The sequence below is a fragment of the Rattus rattus genome, chromosome 14 (genome assembly GCF_011064425.1).
Source record: "Rattus rattus isolate New Zealand chromosome 14, Rrattus_CSIRO_v1, whole genome shotgun sequence".
NCBI classification, from domain to species: domain Eukaryota; kingdom Metazoa; phylum Chordata; class Mammalia; order Rodentia; family Muridae; genus Rattus; species Rattus rattus.
The window spans coordinates 37,666,646-37,693,024 of record NC_046167.1 but is presented as its reverse complement, the minus strand read 5'-3'; the positions used below and the strand labels follow the sequence as shown (position 1 = coordinate 37,693,024).

At 40.0% G+C, this 26,379-nt stretch overlaps 1 protein-coding gene across 1 annotated transcript in view; it reads right to left on the bottom strand.

The window, feature by feature from the left end:
- The window catches only part of Vps41 (VPS41 subunit of HOPS complex), a 158,189-nt gene that overhangs the window by 19,346 nt on the left and 112,464 nt on the right, over positions 1-26,379 (bottom strand). Inside the window, exons 13-22 of the mRNA XM_032885145.1 lie at positions 24,518-24,633; positions 23,033-23,089; positions 19,328-19,389; positions 16,335-16,416; positions 15,186-15,278; positions 14,176-14,303; positions 12,826-12,970; positions 5,433-5,474; positions 4,815-4,865; positions 733-870 (exon numbers count right to left, since the gene is read on the bottom strand). Of these exons, the coding sequence (XP_032741036.1) occupies positions 733-870; positions 4,815-4,865; positions 5,433-5,474; positions 12,826-12,970; positions 14,176-14,303; positions 15,186-15,278; positions 16,335-16,416; positions 19,328-19,389; positions 23,033-23,089; positions 24,518-24,633 (914 nt within the window). The remainder of the gene's footprint in view (positions 1-732; positions 871-4,814; positions 4,866-5,432; positions 5,475-12,825; positions 12,971-14,175; positions 14,304-15,185; positions 15,279-16,334; positions 16,417-19,327; positions 19,390-23,032; positions 23,090-24,517; positions 24,634-26,379) is intronic.

The window sequence follows — 26,379 nt, the reverse complement described above, 5'->3', positions numbered from 1 at the left end:
GAGAAGTCCTTGGTCCTGTGAAGGCTTGACTTCCCTAGTGTAAGGGAATGCCAGGGTGGTGAGGTTGGAGTGGTTGGGTAGGAGGGTGAGCACCCTCATATAAGTAGGAGGAGGGAGTATGGGGGGGGGGGAAGGCGGTTCCAGGGCAAACCTGGAAAGGGGATAACATTTGAAATGTAAATACATAAACTACCCAATAAAAAAATACATAATGAAAAAAAAACAGTCCTAATCTACAGCTGCTCCATTCGCTCCTTCGGTACTAGCCTACAGCTGCCCTGTTCACATACCCAGTTTCAGCTTGTCCGTACCAGATACCTCCATCTTCCTAAAGATACTTTTGTGGAGATGATACGATATCAAGCAAGGGAAAACAGTATATGGTAGAAAGTGTGACAGATGTTCTAAGGAACATGACAGACATATAAAGAACAAACTGTCCTTTAAAACAGTGTACTTGTTAGAAATTGCTACGAAGTTCCCTTGTAATTATAAATTCCATTAAAAAAAAAAAAAAAAACCTATGATTAACTTTTGAATTGAGGAACTGTGGTGATTTCAAATCCTGGAATCTGTGACTGATTAGCTGGGGCCCTCACAGGCTTCTGATGTACTAGTATCAGAGTCGCAGTAACCTTTCCAGCTGAACACAGGCGGGGAGAGAAGACTGACAAATGCCTTATGAAATGACAACTGTTTCTGATGGTTGCACATGGGGAGTCAGCGGCTTACCTTTTCAAGTGGGCAATGGGTACTGTCTCGGAGAAAGGGCAGTAGGTTTGGTCGATCATATTCGGCATACAGACTGATCTGTTTTTCATGGTAGCGCTGTCCCTTATGATGGTCTCTCTTGAAGAGCTTGTGCAAATACTGAAAGGAACAAGGTAATTCAAAATATCAGAATAAGAGGAACAGAATTCTTGGCTAATTTTTTGACTTTTGATTGTTGACATCTTCCATAGCTATTAGTAAATGTGTTCTTAGAAGCAAGCATAATCTGTAGATGAAGAGGAGTGTAGAGAATGCTGATTGGAGAGCAGACTCTGAAGCTCGTGGCTAGCCACTGACAACTATGTAAGTTAGGTATGTCCCTATCCAACTGTGACCTGGTGTCTTCACATGCACGGAATGTCACTGGATTGTTATGACTGTCAAAGCGATTGCCATTTGTGCCTTACACAGAATCATACTTGGCACACGCTAAGTATGACACAAGCATTAGTGACAGTAATTTTTTTTTTTTTTTTTTTTAGTTTCAAACTTTCTTCTTTTTTTTTTTTTTTTTTTTTTTTTATTTTTTTTTTTTTTTTTTTTTATTATTAACTTGAGTATTTCTTATATACATTTCGAGTGTTATTCCCTTTCCCGGTTTCCGGGCAAACATCCCCCTCCCCCCTCCCCTTCCTTATGGGTGTTCCCCTCCCAACCCTCCCCCCATTGCTGCCCTCTCCCCAACAGTCTAGTTCACTGGGGGTTCAGTCTTAGCAGGACCCAGGGCTTCCCTTCCACTGGTGCTCTTACTAGGATATTCATTGCTACCTCGAGGTCAGAGTCCAGGGTCAGTCCATGTATAGTCTTTGGGTAGTGGCTTAGTCCCTGAAGCTCTGGTTGGTTGGCATTGCTGTACATATGGGGTCTCGGCTCCTTCAAGCTCTTCCAGTTCTTTCTCTGATTCCTTCAACAGGGGTCCTGTTCTCAGTTCAGTGGTTTCCTGCTGGCATCGCCTCTGTATTTGCTGTATTCTGGCTGTGTCTCTCTCAGAGCGATCTGCATTCACATTTTGATCATCCGTCTTGAGTTTCATTTGTTCTAGGCATCTAGGGTAATTCAAGCATTTGGGCTAATAGCCACTTATCAATGAGTACATACCATGTATGTCTTTCTGTGATTGGGTTAGCTCACTCAGGATGATATTTTCCAGTTCCAACCATTTGCCCAATTTCATTTCATAAAGTCATTGTTTTTTTGATAGCTGAGTAATATTCCATTGTGTAGATGTACCACATTTTCTGTATCCATTCCTCTGTTGAAGGGCATCTGGGTTCTTTTCCAGCTTCTGGCTATTATAAATAAGGCTGCGATGAACATAGTGGAGCACGTGTCTTTTTATATGTTGGGGCATCTTTTGGGTATATGCCCAGGAGAGGTATAGCTGGATCCTCAGGCAGTTCAATGTCCAATTTTCTGAGGAACCTCCAGACTGATTTCCAGAATGGTTGTACCAGTCTGCAATCCCACCAACAATGGAGGAGTGTTCCCCTTTCTCCACATCCTCGCCAGCATTTGCTGTCACCTGAGTTTTTGATCTTAGCCATTCTCACTGGTGTGAGGTGAAATCTCAGGGTTGTTTTGATTTGCATTTCCTTATGACTAACGATGTTGAACATTTCTTTAGGTGTTTCTCGCCATTTGGCTTCCTCAGCTGTGAATTCTTTGTTTAGCTCTGAACCCCATTTTTAATAGGGTTATTAGTGACAGTAATTCTTAACATCATCATCTACTTGCTCCAGAAATCAACTGTCTGGGTAGCAGCCTAAGGTAATAATTCTATTCTTGGGTCTGGGCAGGTGGCTCAGCGTGAAGAGTGTAGTAATGCAGAAGACTGGGAGAAGAGCAGGTTGGGTTCTGAACACCCACATGGCAGCTTTTGCATGTCCATAACTCCAGTTATAGGGGATGTCACTTCCTCTTCTGGTCTCCATTTCCACCAACAAACCCACAGTAAACTTATATACTTATATACTTATATGTACCTCACATATTCTTACATATTAAATAAAAATAATAAGTCTTTGAAAAGTCATTTTCTTTTACATGAAAAGGCACAGGGTCACAACATAACTGTGTTCTAAAAACCACAGAAGGAACTAAATTAATCATTATATACTACATATATCCATTTTTAGAAAATTAATGTGATCCTTTTGCAATTAAATTATACCTATATTGATGGTACCAGAAAACAAAAACAAGTAATGAAAAGAGTACAGTTGTTTCAAACAGTTGGACTCCAAAGGGAATATTTTTCTTTCTTTTTACTAAAAAGATCGAGTAATTGCATAATACCACAAAATGGATACTCAGTGTTAATGTTAAATACAAATACAAGCCTATAACCCACAAGACAGACAAAGACACGATCACACTAACCACATAAAGCACACTCGGGCCATGAGTATTTGTAACCAGGTGAATAGACCACAATAGACAATAGAGTTTTGGTTTGCCTCAATGTGTGAGTTTGCTGCCATGGATCACGCTAAGACCTACATGTGTATTACAGGAGTCATCCCTTGGGGTGTTCACATTTCTCTGGGGGTGAAGAAGAGGACATGGAACAGCCACACTGAGGTCATTTGAGGACTGCCAATAGGCTGCTTGCAGTGGGGTCTGGATGTGACCAGAACATGGTGCTTTCCCTGAGGAGGTGCTTACCAGTCACCTGTAATATGACATTACACTTCCAGGTGGCAGAGAGGACTATTTCAGTGCCATATCTGCCACCTTTCCCTGGCAACACTGTTGCAGAGTAATGTTTCCCAAAGCTCTGTTTAGAGCTTAAGCAGGTGAGAAATTGCTCAACAAGCAAAATTTTAAGATGACTAGTAGAGTGGAGCCTTGCTTGGGTAAGCAAGTAATCTTGAGGGTGTTTTGGTCATGATAACTATGGAAATAGTATCTGCATTAAATCCTGACAATAAACAAAACCATAATATATGCAACTTACATTCCCATCCAGGAATCCTCAGGGCCTTCAGCATAGAAGCTGACTTTCAATAGAACATTATACTTTCAGAGCAAAGATAATCCCTACTGGGATAATCCCCATGGCCACTCAAGCATTTCTTATGTTTTTAAAGCATATAGAAAATATCTCCTTGTGCTGGTTGTTTTTTTAACTTCTCATGAACTTAGACATATTTAGGAATAGGGAATTTTAATTGGAAAAAATACCACCATAGGATTTGTAGACAAATCTGTAGGCCATTTTGTTGATTAATGATTGGTGTTAAAGGGCTTCATCTACTGTGGCCCTTGCCAACCCTGGGCAGGTGGTCTTAAACTTTACAAGAATGCAGACTGAGGAAATTGAGAGGGGAAGGCAGTGTTCTCCATGGCTTCTACTTCAGGTCCTGCCTCCCAGTTCCTGACTCAAGTTCCGGCCCTGACTCCCTTCAGGGATGGACTGGGACCTGAGAGTTGTTCTAAGAATTAACTATTTCCTCAACGAGTTGTTTTTGGTCATGGTGTTTGATCACAGCAATAGAAACCTAAGACATTACTCTTGCTTTACTTCCTGGATGACATGCTACATGGATTCAAAGGAGCCTCTGAGGAATCCAGACTAACAGCCTTCATAACACAGTTCAACCTATAGAGACAAGTCAGGCTTAGCTACAGTGTGGGTGAGAGAAGAAGCTATATATCTGTTCCTGGACACAGAATACCACGGTTTGGTATCTATACTGTTCTACTGGGCTGTGCTGGGACTTGTGACCTGATTATATTTAATAGCAACTACAGAGAAAAGACACTCTCAGGCAAAGAATGGTAGAAAATGGCAAAACAGAATATACCTTTTTTCAAAAGTTCCAATTCAATTGTAAATCAAGCCTTAACCTCTTGTGCTATGACTAATTCCTCACCACAGAGTCACAGCATGAGTCCCATTCTAGTAATACCTGCATACTGTCTGTGGTCACCGCTTCAATCGGAGCAGTGCCCTCTAAGAAACATTCCCAGCATGGACACCCCCACAGACACACAGCATTGCTTGCTGGTGGGTTAAAAGGGCAGAGGAGACTAGCGCTCACCACATGCTGCAGCTCTGGCCTGTCTTCTAATTCTTCTACCACTTTTTTAATCTGAGGAAAGAAAAAAATTAAAAAGAAGTTACGAGGAGACAATCATATTTACAAATCATCTGAGACACTTTATTGTAGGCACAGGACTGCAAACACTCATCTAGTAACACATGCTATGGCTTGGATGTGCCTTGTTCCCACCAAAACTTGAGTCCTTGCTTGACTCCTAATGTGATCACTAAAAGGCAGTGGGACTCTTTCTGAGGAAGGGCTAGTGGGAGGTGACTGATTATCACAGAAAGGGACCAAACTGGACTCTGAGTGGGTTAGGCTGTCTGAGAGCATATAGTTCTAAAAGAGCAGGCCTGGTCACAGATATTTTGCATGTGCCTTCTTTCTTTCAGGGTGCATATCTGACCTCTCATAAGAGACAGGCTCATCCTATGTCCTGATATGTGACACCCCACAATGATCCCTCACTCTGCCAGCAAGAAGGCCATCACCAAGTACAGCCTCTTGACCTTGGACCAGACAGTAAGCCAGGTAAACCTCTTTTCTCTCAAGGATGCAGTCTATGGTATGATATTAGCAACAGAGAACAGATCTATTACATATGAAAAAACTCACTGAAATTTTATCTTCATTGTCCAAAAGCATGTCAACAGCTTTCTGAAATATAAATACAGCCATAGTTACTTGTCTGCCACACAAGAACAGTACACAAACTGCAGTCCATAATCCACCACAGTTAGAGGTCGAGGCCTTATTTCTTACACTTAAGAAGTACCAAGCTTCATTAATGGTCCTTATATAAAATGCTATTAGTAGAGGAATGCACATTCAAATGTGTCTTAATCCAAGGTCTGTGTGCTTTGTATGTTGTTAAACTGCTGATGCTCTATTTTTACCAAATGTGATCATTTCTAATGTATTCAAAATAGGCAACATGTTCTAGCCACTTGATGTCTCAGTTATGTTTACGTTTCCATGTGATCCTTGGTAGCTCTGGAAAATATCCCATTATCACAATCACAGAAGTGAGCAAGGGTTGGCCTGAGAGCAGGTTAACCCCAGGAAAACAAGTGAAATGCCTGATTTCCAAGTACATAAAACTGGTGGACTTTTCTATACTATGTATTGTGTTCCTAAATCACGATAAGAGGTTTACGGTAAGAGGTAGTGGGACAGCAGCCCACTAAACAGAACACCCAGATCTTGCTGACTCTTCTCTACTGAAGTCTGTTCCAAATGTCGTTTTTCTCTATAAATAAGGGTGTTTGATTATTCCAAAGATCTTTTCTAACTAGAAAACGATGATACCTTAACTTTGGTTCAAATTCTTTAAATAGCAATGATTTTCAGTTCAGCCATCTCTTTCCCACTGGTGTATATGGTAATTAGACTTTCAAGACACAGGAGAAAAAGGATAAGGAAAATATAATTAACTCTTCTAAATCAGATACTTGTTTCTTTGAATATATGCCTCAGAGCATGTGTGGTTAGCTTGGGGGTAACTTGGAGGAGTAGGTTCTATCCTTCTACCACAAGGATCCGAGGGATTAAACTCAGGTCTTCAGGCTTGGTGACAAGTGCCTTACTAAGCATTCACTCTAAATTTTATATGAGCATCTCATCCTTTCTATTAGTGCATTTCTGCTGAGTAATGGGCTTCATAAAGATGTTTCTACAAGCACACCATTACCTTGGACTACATTCACCCCTCCACCCCCCATATAACCCCCTCCCCGCTACTCTTGAATTCCTGTCTTCCTAGTCCCTTGGTTCCCTCAGCCAGTCAGCATGCCTCCTTCCCTCCTTCCTGTTTTTGTGAGACAGGGTCTCACTATGTAGCCCTGACTTGCCTTAAATTAGATATATAGACCAGGCTGGCCTTCAACACAGATACCCCTCCTGTCTCTGCCTTCAAGGACTTGCCTTAAAGGTGTGTACCTCTACATCAGATGCTCTCAGTGTTAATTCTACTTTCCTCTCTCTCTCTCTCTCTCTCTCTCTCTCTCTCTCTCTCGCACACACACACACACACATACACACACACTTTTATATGTCTTTATAAAATCTAAGATTCGCACAAATGAAAACATGATTCACATTTCCAAGTCGTATTTTGTTTAACATGATCTTTTATTCTCTATGGCTAAATAAAACTCTACTGTGCATGTATACCACATCTTTATCCATTCACATGTTGACAGAAACCTAAACAGAATCTCTTACTGTGAGCACTGTGTATAGTACTGTAAGAAGCAAAAGACTTCCCATAGAGCCCTTCAGGCGTAAGAAGCACAAGGGAGACACCTGGGTCGCATTAGTTTTTACCTTTGCAGGACCCGTCATGCTCACTGCACACTAGTAGACTAGATCACACTCTTGCAAAGAGCTTCTGCTACTCGCTGTTTTAGGGAAAGCCACCCCGACTATCACTCGGAGGTGAGAGGGCATTTTTATATACTTTAACTTGAATTACTTGGTGGCTAAAGATGAACTTATATTTCATGTATGTTGGCCATTTGTACATCTGTTTTGTCTGTTTATCCTGTTAGTAGGACAGTTTGCTTCCTTAGTATCTGCTTTTTAAATTCATTATATATTCTACCAGATTTATATATTCTATATATTATATATTCTATCTGTAGGTCATCTTCTTCTGACTCATTTCCCTTGCTATGCAGAAACCTTTTAATTTTATGCAATCCTATTTGTTAATTTTCAGTTTTATTTTCTGGACTATTGAGTCCTTTTTAGTTCTACAATGTCACCTTTTTAGTTCTACAATGACTGTTTTCCCCCACCTCCTGCCCCTTCAAGAAGGTCTGATTTAGCGGTAAAATTGAAGGCTGCAGCTTGCTCCCTAATTACTTGTTATTGAAAAGCAATACCATAGGATTTAGGGACATAGGCTTTAGTGCACAGCCCTTGCAACATAAAGCTAATACATTGTCATTCTGATCAAACTGCTGCTGGGCTATCAAGATGACTTAGGGATAGAGGCTGTAAGGTCGTGACTTCCTGAGCTCAATCAATGGAATCCATATAAAGATAGGAGAGAACTGACTAGAACAAAAGATCCTTTTCAGAATGTCTTCCCTATGCTAAATCTTCAAACATTCACCTTGTGCTTTCCTTTATCAATCTCCATTTTCATTTTCCAGTTTTACTTGGACGCAGGTTGAACTACCTTTTGCATAGGGTGAGAGGTGAGGGTGGGGATCATATCTGCCTTCTTCTGTATATGTCCAGTTTCCCTCACCACTGGTTGAAGAGGCTCTCTTCCAATGAATGTACATGGCATCTTTGTTGAAAGCCTGGTGCCAATTCTGCGGCTTTATTCCATTGCACTGGTCCACAGATCTGGTTTGGTACCAGAATGGTCAAGGTTTTGTCACTATGACACTCTAGGGTAAGTTTATTGTCTATGGTGGTTTCCTAAACATTGTTCTTTTCTTTATATTTACTTCAGATAATAGGATTTTTTTCCTAGTTCTGTAAAGAATGGCAATGGAATTTTGATGGGGGTTGCATTGACTCTCTACATTGATTGGGGTGATTATACTAATTACCCTTCTTGTGACAAAGTGCCTGACAAAAGCAACATAAGGAAGGAAAGAATTGAAGAAAAGAGGGAGGGAAGGAAGAAAGGAAGGAAGGAAGAGGGAGGTCTTTGCACCTGAGATAGAAATTCTGCAGACAAGGTACTGTTTTAATCCAATGTTCTAATTTGTGTCATCAAAAAGTAATTGTTTATTAATTCTGTTTCCAAGTATGGAGGTCAGAGGATAACCTTTAAGAATCGGTTCTCTCCTTCCACCATGTGGGAGCACAGGATGCAGGTGACTTAGGCTGTCAGGTACCTGCTGAGCCATCTCCGCAGTACTAGTCTGTGTCTTTTGACTGGAGAGTTACAGCCACCAATACTGAGTCACAGCTGGAAAGTGTGTGTCAGTGGCTGTAATATGGCTGTTTTGAAATGTCTGGAACTTGGGGGAATCACACTTGTGCATCTGCTGCTGTGGTACGCTTTGTTCTCTCCTGCGTGCTCAGGGTGTGCTTACCTTTCTCTTCAATGTGTACATTTCTCTCTAGAATTCTCAGCAACATGGACTTGGTGCTCATGAATCCCGTTAGTTTGTCTTTGTCATGAAAAAGCATCCTTTCTCTTTCAATGTTCATGATAGCTTCGTGAGTTCTTACTTTTCCTAGCTTGGGCTACGTGTATCTTCATCTTAAAGAGTTGCGCGTTGTAACGCTCATGGTCTGCCTTTGTACCTGATTCATTTTATTGTGCAGCATCTAAACATTATTTATTTATTGTACATTAGCATTTATTATCTAACATATAATACAATGTGGAAAAAGTCTCTTCTAGTCTTACTGGCTTAGCATTTTAATTAATTTTGGTATCTACATGGCCATGACTATGGAAATGTTATGCATGACTAATATATTATGTCTACATTCAGCCTGACATTACTTCTTGTCATATTTATGATTTTGGTCATTTAATAATAGATTTCACCTGTTCTGTTCAAAAAGTATTCTTTTTCCTTGTTTTTGTGTGGACGCTCTAGTTCTTCTAACTTACTTTCTAGACCCAATTCTGTTATCTACTTGATCTATGTTGGTGAGCCTTCCCACTGAGTTATTTTATTTCCAAATTTCATTTTGAGATTTTCAGTATTTCTAGCTCTTTAATGAATTTCTCCTCCAATAGCCTGGGTTTATTTTCTACTTCATTCAACTGTTAATTTGTATCCTTGCCCAGTTCAACCAGAAGTTTGCTTCTTCTTTGTTTTGAATTCCTTGTTTTGGTCTTCACATTTCTTGTGTATCTGTCCTGGATGTATACACGTGGGGTTGGAGTTACTTCTTTTTAATCAACATGTTCTTTCAGTGGAAGTACATGGAACGTTCATGTGGAACTAGCTTGTAGCGCCATCACTTACTCTTAAACTGGATATAAGCTCAGGAGCTCCAGCCTCTCTCCACATGCTCTGAACACGAGGCAGCCTCTACTACTGCTCCACACACTCAGTACTAACTGAAGAAGCAACCACAGTAGGCAGCAGGGTCTGCCATGCAAACGTAATAATAGTGAAAAGAACAGGTGCCCCTTCCACTGCGGTATGATGTGAGGAGCTTTCTTCTGCGGTTGTCTGTTTGACATCCTAATGCCTCCTGTATTTGGATAGCCATCTCTTTCTCTGGATTTGAGAAATCTCCTCCAGGATTATAAAAACAACAACTATAACTTGAAGTTCTCCTTTTGTTATGATTCATAAATTTGGTGATAACTTTGGGGGAAATAAATGGGCATGAATATTATGTGCACTAAGATACTAAAAAAGGTTGATATGGAATAAAAATAAGATGAATAAGACTGGGGATTAGAACTGAAATAATAAAGAACAGACAGAAGGCTAGGCCTGGTGGGACATGCCTTAATTCCAGCACTCAGAAGGCAGATGCACATAGCCTGGCTGACACAGTGAGTTCTAGGCCAGTCCAGGGTACATTAGTGAGATCCTGAAAAACACAACAGTACCAAACTAAGACAATAACAAAACAAAAAGAAACAAAAGTTCAAATTTGATAAATAAAAGACAAAGAAAGAAAAAATAAATAGGAAGAGGCAGTTGGGATACTGTAATGGAAAGGAGAATTTAAAAATCATTAAAGCAATAAAAAAAGCTATAGAAACTAATGGTTAAGAAGCAACAGGAAAATGCATGAGGGGTAAAACAGTGAGAAAATGAGGTATGAGTGACAGGGAAAATATATGGGGCCAGGTAGGAGAAACAGTCATGAGAACACAGAATAGGTGCAGAAATAGCAGGAATGATCACAACATCTACCTGTGTGATATTGAAGAGAAAACAGTTATGATATTTACATGAGTGACATTTCATAAAGGAAAAAAGCTCAGTGACATAGAGGTAAGTTGAGAAGTATTCCAGTATTAGCATCTCCTCCTTGCTGGGTGATATGAGATCTGGCCTGTCTTATGGAGAAATCCTGGTGATGGAAGCCCTGGTATTTGTACTATAGCTGCAGATCAAATCTGTTACACCAGACAGACTGGTGTACTGGTTCTCAGTGGAGTTCAAAGAGACAACTTGGTTGAAGTTCTGCACAAGTGTCAGAGTTCTGTCTTCAGGAGTCTCCTGGTTGAAGAATATGTCTGCATCCTCCTCTCCCACTATTTAGTGTGTTTGGGATGGCCATGCTTTCCCTGAAGGATTTCATGTCTACAGCCCTAATATGGTCAATCCTATAACTTCATCTGCTGTTTTGCTGGACAGACTTGCCTGCCTTACCAGGCTGTTAATTTGTCGGTCTTTGGATTTAGCTTGAGGAGGTCTGCTCTCCTCTGTCACAGTTCAGGTCACCTATGTAAAGAGTTCCCATCAATCTGCTGTGCTGTGACTCAAACGTCCTGGTGGGTACTGGGCAGGCTGTGGGAGTTACAGGGGTAGTTAAGACATCTTTCTTTTACTGCCGCTCCTTCTCACCCTGTGCCTTGACTAGTTTCTCCTAGGATTCGCTTGTTCTTTGCCCCAAGTAGTAGTTTCCTAGTGTCTGTTTCATAAACCTTATAGGTCTTTTGATTTTGTTTTGCTCTCTTTGCTTCTGGAGGCTTCCTTCACTCTGTTCATCGCAGACTTGATAGAGTGGGAGGGAGAACTCCCCTGTCTCCTATAGCTTTGTTCAGTGCTCTAGTGGCTTAGCATCCCACACTCTACTACCTTTCCATAATTCTTTTTTTAATTTTGGAGATACAGGAAAGCATGCCTATCCCTGACCTGCCATTTCCTTTCCTTCTTCAGTGATATGCTTCCTTCTACTCCTTATAGTCAGAGCCCCCCCCCCACAACACACACACACACACACACACACACACACACACACACACACACACACACACACACACACACACCATGCTTCTGAACGGCCTGGGCTGCATGATTCTCTATAGGCCAATAGTCCTGACTGACCAGAAGCATCTCTGAGCTCCTTGTAGAAATGTGCTCATCCTTCTGGAGCTTGCAGAATACTTTATAATTTATTTTCCAAATAAAAGACTTGTGTTAGTACTTTAAATTAGATTCATTTTTACAATGACTGGGGCAGGCAAAGGAAGAACAGGAGAGAGGGACAGGCAGAGGCAGAGATGAAAGGGAGAGAAAGAGAGAGGGGGGTGAGATGGAGAGAGAGGAGAGAAGGGAGGAGGGGAGAGAGAGAGAGAGAGAGAGAGAGAGAGAGAGAGAGAGAGAGAGAGAGAGAGAGAGTCATTTTGGGAAATCTCTGTGTAGAGTATATAAGAAAGTTAACTGAGCAAACTGGAAAGATCAAGGCAGTAAGCAACATCGTTTCTGCTTCAGCTTTTGACTCCAGATTCAGACTCTGAGTTCCTGCCTTGGCTTCCCTCAATGGACAGGGGCAGAGTATAATAAACCAAGCCAACCTTTTCCTTCCAAGTGCCTTTTAAGCATAGTTTTATCACCACAAAAATCACACTAGGACAGGGTATAAAGTTTAGACTCTGAACAGAAATTCATTTACATTTTCATGTTGAGACAAAGACTAAAACAGTGCAATAAACCAAAGTAAAGGTTATTTTTCTTGCTTATGAATTATATGGATTGCTTTTGTTTTTAAAGTTCAAATACTTTTGATAAAGCACTACATTGGTATTGGGGCACAGCTCAATGGAAGAACACGTGCTTACTATATACAAGGCCCTGGGCTTAATCTCCCACTCTATCCCACCAATACCACAAGAAAAGTGCCTGATATTAAGCTATAATGGCTTTCTCAATAACTATACAAAGAAAGGCCTTCAGAATGTCAACTACTAAAATAATATGGATAAAAAATAATATGGATGGTATGTCAGAGGGTTCTAAGCATAGCCAGCATATGGTCAAGTATGTGACTCACTTGGACAGGTAGCCACTGATTATACGTTTGAATAGTTAATACATAGTAATAAGAAAAATATTACCTCTGAATCAAAATCCATTAATAAAACAATTTTATCCTTGATGGAGCTGAAAAGATTATGCTTGTGTATCAGTTGGAAAACATCTTTATGCCTTAATGTTAAGTATATTTCCAGAGCATTGCCATAATTTTTGTCATAGGTATACCTGGTAATAAAAAAATTAATACTTATTAGTGGCTATAATTTAAATGTACAGAGATTATGTTTCATAATTGTAAAAGCTAAAATAGTTTCCAAAGCGAAGAGTTTACTCCGGCAAGTGTTTGCTAAGATTTAAAATTCATGGTCCCCGGGACTGTTTTCAGAAGCCTGACTTTCTCCTCACCAAATCTGCAAAAATGTATAATATTCAAATAATAAGTGTTTTTTTCTTTCAGCCTCAGTCTCCACGTTTTATATAAATCCATATTATAGACACGAAACTGTGGTCCAGAATGAAGGAAAAGCTCTTCTTAATCAATAGAGGAACTGGTCTCAATTCCTCTTAATCAATAGAGGAACTGGTCTCAATTCCTGCACACAGTGTTCTCCTGACCAATGCGTCACATTTCAGAAGCTCACTTGTAGGGGTGTTGTATAAAGCTGAAACAATATTTTCACACTAAGTCCCTCAGATAGGTGAGGAAAGCCATTTGACCAGAAATTACCCTGCTGTTCATACTAGCAGTGGCAGCAGCAGAAGCTTCTGATAGAAAACAGAGTTTTCTCCATTAGGATGCCACACAATCATGACTCCCCCGGGCCAAGTCCCATGTGTCCTGTTCTCATCGTTGCATCCTTTTCTCTAACTCTGACAGAACTGATCAGTGAGGGAAGTGTGAGGTTGTGGGTCCTGAGGAAGGCATGCTGCAGGACCTCCTGGTCTGTGGTCCACCATCTGTTGCCCTAAACTGAGGCTCCTTGAGGGTATAGCTTATCATTGTGATTCAGACATATGGCACAAAGCCAGATGGCAGTGCCTCCAAAAGAAAAAGTATTCACCAAACATCACTTGCTGAGCCCCAACTTTCAAGTCTGAAAGTATCCTTATAACAAAGTGTAACCTGTAACTTTACAGATAAAGATTCTGGTTCAGAAAAAGCAACAGACTTGCAGATTTAAGAATAACAGAATCCAGAACCTGGCTCACTGGGAGAGCCTGATGGAGCCTGGTACTATCTGTCTCCTCACCAGGACCATCCATACCACTCCATTCCTCTGGCAAGTAGATCACATTATAATGTAGCTTCAAATATTCATTGTCTAGTTACTCATTGAGACTTAGAAAAAGAATTCCAATTAAGAATAGATACAGGAAAATGAAAAGGCCTTGTCACCATTCTGAGATTTCAAGAACTAAAATATACTCACAATTCTGCCAGTGTTTTCAATAAAGTCTTGTTCTGACTGTCCTTCTTCAGGTGGTCTCGAACTGCTTGAACTATCACAGAATTGTTATACAGATCTCCAGGCCATTCTCTGATCAATGTGGCAAAGCCCTAAGCAGAGAAGAACAGCAGAAAAAGAACACTCTTCATAGTGTGATACTGTGATATTCACAGCTGGGTTTTAACTCACCCTCTCTTGCTCTTTATCCATTCCCCAGTGCAGGCGTAAAGGCTTCGTAGGTTATAAGAGCACTTCTAGAGGTTCCAGTCCCTTGCCCATGAAGGAAGGATGCTAAGTAACCACACTAGGCCATTCTCTCTATTAGCCATCACGCCTATGCAATGGACTTTCCATAAATGTGTGACATGCCAAGGTTTAGAGAACTTTCTGACTAGCAGAATGGAAGAAAAGAAAGTGGAGAAGTTGGGACTCCAAAGAAGTGGTTCACCACTCCTGAGGCTAGGTTGACTCAAACTCACATTCTCCTGCCTCAGCTTCCTGAGTATAAGTGTGCACTACTGGGCTTAGGGTTCTTCCATTTACTTTTGTTTTGATCTTTAGTGTTTGTACAAAACAAAAATTTTCATGGGGAGTTCTTACAAAATGTTCTTACAAAATACTTGATTCATTATATGATTGACCACTCATTTAAAATTAAACCTTAAGATGAGAAAAATGGAAAAGAATACTTAAACTATTTCCACAGTTTAATGACAATGAAAATTATTTTTTTTCTCAGTGGTACTAATGAGGCAGACATGACACAACATGCAGGAGAAGGTCTCCAAGCCCGACAGTAAAGCCAGGCTGCCTTTCTTCAGCCAGTCAGGTTTCTGATAGGACAAGAACTAGTAGGATAATTTGGGTGATATAATTTAAATCACTTTCATATGAAATCCATATGACACCAATGTGAAAGCATAAAAAAGTCAAATTTCTAGATTTTGTAACATACACTGAGACCAAGCCTTATTTGTGGGAGAATTTCTTACCTCATAATCACTTTCCAGAAATTCGTGCAAAATCATTTCATAGATGAGTGGTTTCAGAACGGGGTCCCCTCGAGGTAAATAGGGACTAATTGCCTAAGGGGGAAGAAAAGTCCTCTCAGGAATGACAAGACAACTGTGTCCCAAACATGCAGACAACCTAACAGCATAGTTTTAACCTTGAAAATTTCACGTATAAGGATACTTTGGAACATGAAGAAAGGATTCACATAACTCTGTTACCTAACAGGAAGCTACAAAATATTTTTGAAAGTGTGTGTGTGTGTGTGTGTGTGTGTGTGTGTGTGTAGGAATCAATAGTACAAAAGTGATTGCATTAATCTTTATTCTTTTCTTCTTAATTAGTTCATGAAAACCCAATAATTAGGAGACTATTACTTTTAACTTTCCTTATATTTGGTATAACACATCAATTAATACTTTGAAGGTCAACTACCTTATGAAGCAAGCATGCTACTGGTATGTGACAATGCCACCAGAGTATGACACTGTCACCAGTGTGTGAAAATGCCACCAGCATGTGACAATACTATTCTCGTGTTACACTGCCACCCATTGAAACCCATTTCTTTATAACTTAACTTTCAAAAATTGATATAAATTTTAATAGTATATTCTTAATTTCAATAGAGTGTACAAAAGGTTCACAGATGATGAAAATTTAAACAAATTTTTTAAATTCAAACAAATAAAGAATGGCTGAATGGTATGTATGCTGTGCCTGGCTAGGTGTAAAGATTAATAAAGTGAGAGAGAGAGAGAGAGAGAGAGAGAGAGAGAGAGAGAGGAATAAGAAGAAGAAGAAGAAGAAGAAGAAGAAGAAGAAGAAGAAGAAAAAGAATTATTATTATTATTATTATTATTATTATTTTTGAGTAAATTTAAAAAGTGTTATGCTGTAAAGTCTACTAAATGAAATTACAACTGCTCCCCAAGAACATGCCTAAACACAGCACCCGAATCACACCAGTACATGATGGACATGTACACATTCGATACAAACAAAACATAAAGCTTAATTCTTCTTTCAATATAACACATACTTCCCAACCACGAATTGCTTTGTCTCGATTTTATTCCTATTTTAATAAACTGTAGTGCAAAACTTAAAGGTTAGTAAAAATAACTTACTTTAAGCTGTCCAATTTCTTTAAATTTGTAAACTTCATATTCCCAGAGGGATGCATTTTTCCCAAGAATTTTCTGGCATTTTCTGACAGCAAAAACATTGCAGGAAGAAATAAGATGTACATGACAACACAGAGATAGAGTAAATAGACATTTCCCCAGCAATGCAGGCAAACCTCTTCCTAGAGCTCTGACAGAGCTCCAGTTTTAGTGTCAATGCATATGGAGGTGTCGCCATTACTCATCTGACTATGCATGGAGTTGATGGAAATCATGAAAGCTATACATCATAACTATAGAAAAATAGGCCTCTTTTAGAAGACTGGGCTTTCCCCTGACTTTCCTATTTATTTAGAAAGCACTGCTGGTTTGAACTTTGTGTGGGGAAACTCACTATATCCCAAGTGCCAGCTCCTGCCAGGTCAGCTTTAAACAGTGGATGAATCCTTATAGTTTACAATTTTTTGGGGCCCACCACAACATGAGAAACTGCATTAAAAAGCTGCAGCATTATGAAGGTTGAGAACCACTGGTTTAGAGGGAAGAAATGGAGCAGAGAAATATTGTAATTAAATAACTACTATCTCAAAAGTAAACAAAAAAGCAGAACAATAAAAATGCACAGCCTGGGACGGAATATTATATTGATTTTTCTACAGTATTGACTCAAAGCATCTATTGTTTCATTTTCCCCCTGAACCCATCATATCTAAAAGCCCTGACTGACAAGGAAGAACAGAAGCCCATGCCTCCTGACCTGCATCCATTACACACTTCAGTCTGGTGTCAGGATTCAAGCCTACAGCACTGTCTAGCAGCTTCCTGAGCAGGCCCCGCCCCTTCTCACACTGCAGCACCTTTTACAGGTTCTCTGCCTGCATGTCAAGCATGAGCAGCTGTTTGCAGTGGATCCTGAGAGTCAATTCAGGTTTAATCAACTTAACACCTGCTTTTATTGTGGCAACCTGTCACCTAAATGTGTGTCTATAAAGCCACCCAATTTAAAGGTGGATTCGTCATTGCTTTTGTCAAGTTAATAAAATTAACAATTAAGGCTGATTTAGCAGCCTTATATATAATAGCCAGAAGCGGAAAGAACCCAGATGCCCTTCAACAAAGGAACAGATACAGAAAATGTGGCACATCTACACAGTGGAATATTACTCAGCTATCAAAAACAATGACTTCATGAAATTCTTGGCAAATGGGATGGAACTAGAAGGTAAGGTAACCCAATCACGAAAGAACACGATATACACTTAACTGCTAAGTGGATATTAGCCCAAAGCTCAGAATATACAAGATACAATTCACAGACTACATGAAGCTCAAGAAGAAGGAAGGTCAAAGTGTGGATGCTTCAGTTCTTCTTAGAAAATGGAACAAAATACAGGAGGAAATATGGAGACAAAGTGTAGAGCAGAGACTGAAGGAAAGGCCATCCAGAGACTGCCCCACCTGGGGAACCATCTCATATGCAGACACCAAACCCAGACACTACTGCTGATGCCAAGAAGTGTATTACTTCAGGAGCTTGATAGAGCTGTCTCCTGAGAGGCTCTGCAAGAGCCTGAGAAATACAGAGCTGGAGGCTCACAGCCAACCATTGGACTGAGCACAGGGACCCCAGTGGAGGAGTTAGAGAAATGACTGAAGGAGCTGAGGGGATTTGCAACCCCACAGGAAGAACAACAGTATCAACCAACCAGACTCCCCAGAGCTCCCAGTGACTAAACCACAAACCAAAGAGTATACATGGATAGACCCATGGCTCCAGCCGCATATGTAGCAGAGAATGGCCTTGTTGAGCATCAATGGGAGGAGAGACCCTTGGTCCTGTGAAGCCCCAATGCCACAGTATGGGGGAATGCCAGGGCAGGGAGGTGGAAGGGAGGGGATGGGTGGGTGAGGGAGGGGGAGTGGGATGGGATAGGGCATTTCCAGAGGGGAAACTGAAAAAGGGACTAACATTTGAAATGGAAATAAAAACATACTCAATAAAAGAAAAAAAAGAAATTAAAAAAAATTTAACAAAAAATAATGCTAAAAACATCTTCAAGATGAAAAATAAAGCTGACCGGGCCTCTTATTTTGACCTTCACTCTGCGATGTTGAATCATAAAGTGAAGGCTAAGTGAGAGTGAATGCTGTGCTTTTGAATTTCAGCATTTACAGCAGAGTATTATTTCCTGGGGTCAGTCCCCCCTCCCCATGTGTGTGTCTGTCTGTCTGTCTTTCTCTCTGTCTGTGTCTCTCTGTCTCTCTGTGTGTGTCTGTGTATGTTATCTGTCTATACAAGTGTTCTGTGTCTATATTTGTATGTCTCTCTATGCTGTGGTATGTATGGTGTATATGTATGTGTGTGTGTATATGTGTGTGTGCAATTCTGTCTCTGTCCTTTTTATTATATTTGTGTGTGTTATCTATGTGTATATTTGTCTCTGTATATATATCTGTGTATAAGTTATATCTCTGTGTAATCCCTCTCCTATATATAATATATACATATACATGTATGTATATACATATTTGAGTGTGTGTTCCTATGTATGTGCAACTCTGTTTCTGTGTATATGAGGTTTTCTGTGTCTATGTCTATGTGGACATATATATGAACATATCTGTGTCCTTGAACTGTATGCAGATTGTACTTTGCTATGGATTTTTTTCCAAAGGAATGTGTAATACAATTGTCCCGAGAAACTGGAGGGCACACAGAGTGTTTACTTGAAGAGCTGTGGGCAAGTCTATGTGCCTACCCACTGTAGGCTGTGCTGTGGGAATTGGGACTGGAGTTTTATGGTACAAGGTGACACTCCTGGTAATATGCACAGTCCTTTAATTCTATGCAGGAGGCTTGTGTCTTACAGCAAACCTTTTTATATCTTTTAGAAAGATATGAAAAAAAGTCAATTGTAAAACAAAAACAAAAACAAAATCCCACTTATTTCTGTTACTATCATCAGCCATAGATAACTTGAAGAAGTCATTATTACCGTGCGGCCATGTCGTACTCGCCTCTCTCAACCAGGTGGTTTACATATGCCAACCCGATCTCCTATGGAAGGCAAATGAAGGAAATGAGTAAGGCAACTAAAACATCAGAAGAGCTGAGTGTCAGATTCTGAGCACACAGGACGCGGGGTCTTGTGACAGGCACTGCCAACCACCAAGTCTGTGGAACAGCTTGGGGACATCATACTTCAGCACATTTAGATTTAAATGCACCTTTATTTGCTTTATATAAATTTTAATAATTAAGTTTTAGAGATCTAGCCCTGTTTCCATGCAAAAATTTTCTAATATCTTTCCAGAGAAAGTCCCTGAAACTAGAAACACAGCCTAAAGTTGTCATTGGATATAAAGGCCTGCTTCCAGTGTCTCCTCTTAAATGTGACCTCTTCCAGAAGAGGGTTAAAGACATACAAGAAAAATGAAATGGCAGGCTATCAAGCTAGGGGATGTGGAGACAGACAGCTAAATTCAAGGGCCATTTAAATGGTAGTTTGGAAGCATAATACAATAGCAGCTTCCTAGCACATATATACAAATGACGGTGAGGTACATAAAACTGTGAACAGACGGGGAGACAGAGCCCAAACTGAACATTTCTTGGTACCAAATGAAGCTTCCAGTACCAGAATTGGGTTACACCTAATTCTGTTGTTGGCCAAGGGTCTCATGGGAACCTCTCAAGAATTTGGACTGATGCTAAAGGTCTTCACAAACTGACAGCAAGGCCCCATTGCTGAAGACAACATCTACACAACTCCCTGAACATGGAGAAGTCAAGCTGCTACCCACAGAGAGCTTCATTCCTACTGGCTAGCTTTCTTGGTACAAGAAAATACTCTGCACACCACTATAGGAGAAATGTAAACACCAACCCAGCTACAACCCTTTTATCTACAGTGGTGACCTGCCTTCAAGATATGATTGGATAATGATGGCACAAAGCTTGCGGGAGTAGCCAACCAATATCTGACTTGAATTAAGGCCCATTCCATGAGCTAGAACCCATACCCAGTGACTGTGTAGAGCACTTGGTCTTTGACACCAGAGTTATCTCTGAATGTCTTGAAAGAAGTTATATTGTTCTGCACGATAAGTTCTATGCATAGTTAATATAAACCGGAAATACCATCATTTTTAGACTATTAAATGTCTTCCTTAATGACTACTACGTGGAAAATTGTATTTCACATCTATAGGAATTTTCTAAAAGCAGACCACTGATTGTAGTATCCAAGAGGGTTTTTGTATCAGTGTTTTTAATATTAGTTTTGAATGTGGATATATGTATCTGTTTATGTGTGGGTATATGTATATACATGTGGCTGCTTCTGTGCCATAGTAAAGGTCAGAGGACATGATGTACAACTTGGTTCTTTCCTTCCACCAGGTGGGTCTCCAAGATAGAACTCAGCTCAATGAGAAGCCATGGTGGTAAGCGCCTTTACCCACTGAGCTATCTCACATGTAAAAGTAACTTTTATTTCTTCAGATAAGAGAAACTTTTATTTCTTCAGATAAGGGATGAGATGAGAGCTGTACTCAATCTGTATGAACACATAATGTGTGGGCTGAGCTCTTAGTGTTTCTTTCTTCTGCACTATCCCTAGGCCAAGGCCTGCAAGCTTCTAGCCTGTACACAATCTAATCCAGACCTAGAATGTTCCAGCCTCTACGATTACTGCTGAATGAGCTCTCAGCTTTCAGCTCTTTCTAGTTCTTCCTGAACTCTGGCTGGCTGGTTCAACTCTTCTGTTCTGGCTCAAACTGTTCTCCAAGCTGACTTATTCAATCTGGTTTCTCTCAGCTGATCACTGAATTGCTGTTTGGCCTCAAACTAATAACTCTGTCAATTTGTCCTAATCTTCTGAATCCTTCTTATTCTCTGGCTTCAGCTGCCTCTGCTGACCTGCGCTGACCTGCATGAACTCACGAATGAACTCAACTCCACTGCACTGCACTCACTGTACTGACTCCCAGCTGACTCTCCCTATGCTGCTCTTCAGTAGCTCCTCTCTCTCGTGCTGCTCTCATGAGAGGTGGCACATCCTATCTGACTCGTTCTCTCAATCTTTCTCTGATTGTGCCACTCATTCTGAACATTCCCTCTTGCTCTGTACTACTAATGCCACACTTTTTGGGCTAGCACAAGCATTTCTAAATGTCTCTCTCTTAGACTACTACATGCATCACCCAACACTGGAGCACACTGTGAGTTTTCACATGATCACTTTAACTCCCTATGCCGCAGTGAGAATAAATAGCATACGCAGAGAATTCTTTCATATTACCAAATCCAGGGTAATTGTCAGCAGCTGAACTTGTCTGGCTTTTTGACCTGCTCAGTTAGCTACATAAGTACATAACTCTCTTTCTTCTGATGGGCTCCTTTCAGCTCCTAGCACACAGCCTTCTGCTGCTTCTTCTCAATGTGTCTTCCACGCATTTCCTTTAAATGACTGCGTTCCTGATCCTCTGTTCTCCAGCCCTATACACCTGCCATGAGTGGCCCTCTCCAAACCCAGTGGAAGGCTGATGTGTTTGCTGCTGGCAGACTTTGACTCCACCGCTTATCTTCACTTCCACAGCCCTGAGCAGACCTCATCATACTATACAAGCTACACTAGCTCCTGTTAGGTGACCTTTATCCCAGATGGCCTCCTTTTGATCCTCTCTCCATTACTCTGCCATTAAAACACGAGGTTAAATTATCTTCTCAATGTTCAAAAACAGAACCAAGTTTTAAATAGGTATTTGCTTTCAGAATCTAGTCTAGCTTTACTTATATAATAATTTTCAAATTTACCTATGTAGTTAGTTCATTCAACTGCTCCACAGAAGTAGAAGCCTGAAGCCCTTCAGTCTCAGTGCCTTTCATACGCCACACTAGTGGCTACAAGGCCCTCTTTAGTTCTAAAACTACTATTCTCAACTGTGCCTAAAAATAAACAATTTCATTTTCTTTCTTCCTTTCATTAATTTATTGTTTTACTTTTTTTAGGAATTAAGGTTTATACAAACAGCTTTACAGAGAATTTTAAGATGAAGAAAGTAATAGAAATTTGTACAAAAACCCAACTACACATAGAAGGCTGAGTTTCTAGTACTCATTTGTAAACGAGGGTAATGGGCTCAACGATATAACTACAAGAGTCTTCACATATGGAGGATATAATTTCATGTTAGGTCTCTGCCTGCAAATTCACTGTCACACTTAGCCAAGAAATCGGTTTCTAGTCATTGTACTTTTCCAGAGTCCAAAATGTAATAAAAATGTATTTGATTTCCTAGAATAGTCTCCATAACAAAAGCAATTGAATTTGATATCAGGGCCACACCAAAGCAATCTAGTTTGAAGAGACCAGTCTTGATACATTTTGTGATAATGTAATTTTACCTATGATTTAAAGAGGCTTCCACACGGTCAACTAGAGAGCTTAGTATTGAAAGAGCATTGCACAAATGCAGTTTCCAAATTTCCTAAAGCTACATCCTAGCAGGTGTTCAAGTCTCTTGTTCACAAGCAGAAACTGACTCGATAAAATGAAATATTCTGCCCTCCCAGGTAAAAGAATTAGTATAAAACAAATTATGAACAGACACAAAGAACCTGTTGGTCTTTCCAAATCATTCCATTTCCTTATGAGTTAGTAAGGACAGTTATGCTTAAATAATGAAGCTCAGCTTACCAGAATCTTATGTCTTTTAATGTTCCTGTGGCTAATTTCGGCTGCCATCAAAGCTTCCTATGTTTGCATAAGCATCGTGACAAGGGCCATGGGAGAAAAGAGAGAACAGGAGTAAGTGGGAGACAAAGGAAGATTTTTTTCATTTCGACTTGAATTCATTCCACATTAAGATCGTGGAATCACATTTCACATACAAGTCAACATGTAACAAAATCTCTTAGAGTTCAAGGAAAAAAAGGGTACCTGCCATTCTAAGTCTGTGTGTGACAAATACTGGATAAAGGGCACTTGTCATTTATGGTACAATACATGTAAAGAACATACGTATGTTTGCATGTCTACAGTCATGCTTATGAAAATTGTATATGTTTGTTTCAGAAAGCTTACTAGTATTAGTTTCACATAAATATTTAACACAAACTATCTTATAAAATTTTATTTAATCTAGGGGCTGGAGAGATAGTTCAGAAGTTAAGAGTGCTTGCTTTGCAATTATGAGGAGCTGAGTTCAAATCCCAACATCCATGTAACAAGCCAGTCGTCTCTCCAAATGCCTACAAGCCCAGTTCTTAGGGTGGTGATACAGAGGGGTAGCTACTCTTGCTGCCTTCTAGACTAGCAGAGAAAACTTGAGGACTGGATTCAGGGAAGAACTGCCTAAAAAGAGTGCGTGTAGGGTGGTAGAGGATATCCCATCCATCTTCTGGCTTCTGTACAAGTAAACAAGTATAAGCACACATGCATACATGTACATACATTCACACAGATACACACAATATACAAATAAGGAACTAAATAAATATAAGAAACTCTAAAAAATGAATTAATCTAAAGAAACATGGTAATAGCTTGATTATATGCCAGGTATTAATTTATAACAACTACACTCTTGTTTACAAATTAATTTAAAAAATGCCCCAGTTCTTCCAGATAAGCTAGTGACAACTCTTTTCTCTTGATAGACACAGAAACATCTAGAGTCATTCTAAGAAACAAAGTATCTTGGCAGCTATTACAATTGTATAAAATGCTGCTGTTTTAATCCTTAAGTCAGCCATGTTGGTACATTGTCTGCTTAAATTTGTCTGAGCTCAGGAAACAGACAGCATTGTTCTACCCAAATTAGTTCAAACCATTCTAAGTAAGAATAAATCCAGTATGTTTCCCTTACACAAAATAAGCAATTTTACCAACATATCCAAAGGGAAAACTCTGAAACACTTCTTCAGGGAAATAATCACAAAAGCTGTACATCAGCTCTGACTACCCCTGCTCTGGGTCACACATTCTTCCCCACCCCTCCCATCAACAGGAAAGCTGGTCAATTGAACTGCATGCTTTTTGGTCACTAATTTCTGAGAGAAATTGTAACATATTTTTGGTTTGGGGCACACTAACTCACTATGAAAGATTTACTATAAAAATCTTTTTTCATTTCTATTTTCAGACAAGTCAATACTTTCAAGAAAGTAAAATCAAAGCTACTTCATATTTCTTCTTCTCAAGGAGCCAGTCGATATGATCATCCTGGTCTCGCTCCTTGGCTACGACGACATCTCTTGGACTCACGACGTAGAAGAGTGATTCCCCTTCAGAGTATTCTTGAAGGGAGGAGAGAGGGCAGCTTGGTGAGTAAATACTGGCAATAGCTACAGCGGATGGACTAAGCCTACACTTTCAGAGTCAACAGTCAATTATCTACCTCTGCAGCCAAGCGTGCTTGACTCTGCTGGAAAGTCAAGGAGGGCAAGCATGGCAACATGGACTGTTCTTAATGCGTCAATGTAAAACTAGTTAAAAAGGAAAGCAAGGAGAAAGAGCTGGAAGACATGACTATAAACTGACAACCACAAATAAGGTAGGCTTAACAGTCTGAGTTTACTGCACTAACAGTCCACTGCAGGTGAACAAACAGACTCCAACCATGCTAGCGCATGCTGGACTTCATCTACTATGTACGAACCTTATTCATGGACACTCACAGCACTTCTCTATTCTTCCGGAACATCTATTCTTACATCTCACAGTCAACAGTAAATGCTTCCTCTTCACCAGAGTCAAGGCCATCTAATGCATAAATGACAGATGCCCAAGCTCTGGGGACATAATCTATCATTTCAGCATGTTGCCTATGGAGCTGATGCTGAGCGTCTTCTACAGAATTTGATTATAGAAAGAACCTCTGTAATGGGTTTCTAAGCAGACTACTGAGTTTGCTCTGAGCAAAATACTCAAACTATCTGTTTTCAGTTCTGTATCATAATTGTTTTTGCAAAATCCAAAAGATACTCTTACAGTTTTTTTTTGTTTTTTTGTTTCTTTTTTTCGGAGCTGGGGACCGAACCCAGGACCTTGCGCTTCCTAGGCAAGCGCTCTACCACTGAGCTAAATCCCCAACCCCACTCTTACAGTTTTTAACTAATTAGAGGGTTCATATAAGAAGGACCAGATGCATGTAGAGTCATACATCCTTTTTTGTTTAAATAAAAACTAAAAATATTTTCATAAGATGTCTGTTGTTTATAAAGCAGGAAAAATTTCTAAAGAGCTTAAAGTGTTTCTTTTTCTTCAGTACATTTTACAAGGATATGACAATGGATGTCTTAAGCAGGACCAAAGAGCGATAGTTCTTTTGCTCCTGAGTAGTGAGTAAATGCACTCACCCACCCACTCTGAAAATATTCTGCAGTCCCTATGCTGGGTGCCACTGTTCCCATCTCTCAGCACTCAGTTTCAGACAGAAGGTTTGCCTCCATTGCAAATCTTCCAGGAATGTAATGTTTGGACTGAGAGGAAAACCATAGTCATGCTGTTTGATATCAAGTCAAATATAACTGAAACAGAACAGGGATGGGATGTGCTAGGAGACAGTGTTTGCCTAGATTCCCAGCACAACAAACAAAGCTAGCTGACTAGCTGGTTTGATCAAATAACACAGAAAAACACAACAAAAAAAGAAGACATTTTTCTCACCATGGTTCCTGTCCTATCCTTTTTTTTTTTTTTTTTAAAGATTTATTTATTTATTTTTTGTATGAGTACACTGTTGCTGTCTTCAGACCCTCTAAAAGAGGGCATCTAATCCCATTACAGACGGTTGTGAGCCATCATGCGGTTTGCTGGGAATTGACTCAGGGCCTTTGGAAGAGCATTCAGTGCTCCTGACTGCGGAGCCATCTCTCCAGCACTCCTGCTTTTAACATTCCCTTTTCTATGAGCAATTGGACAAGATAAGCAGTTTTTCTGAATCTAGAGCCCTAGCTCTTACTGGCAGAGGCCAGCCCAGGTATTGTCTAAAGTCCTGTCAATAACTATATTTAAGTTCCCCTTTGGGTGAACTTAACAGA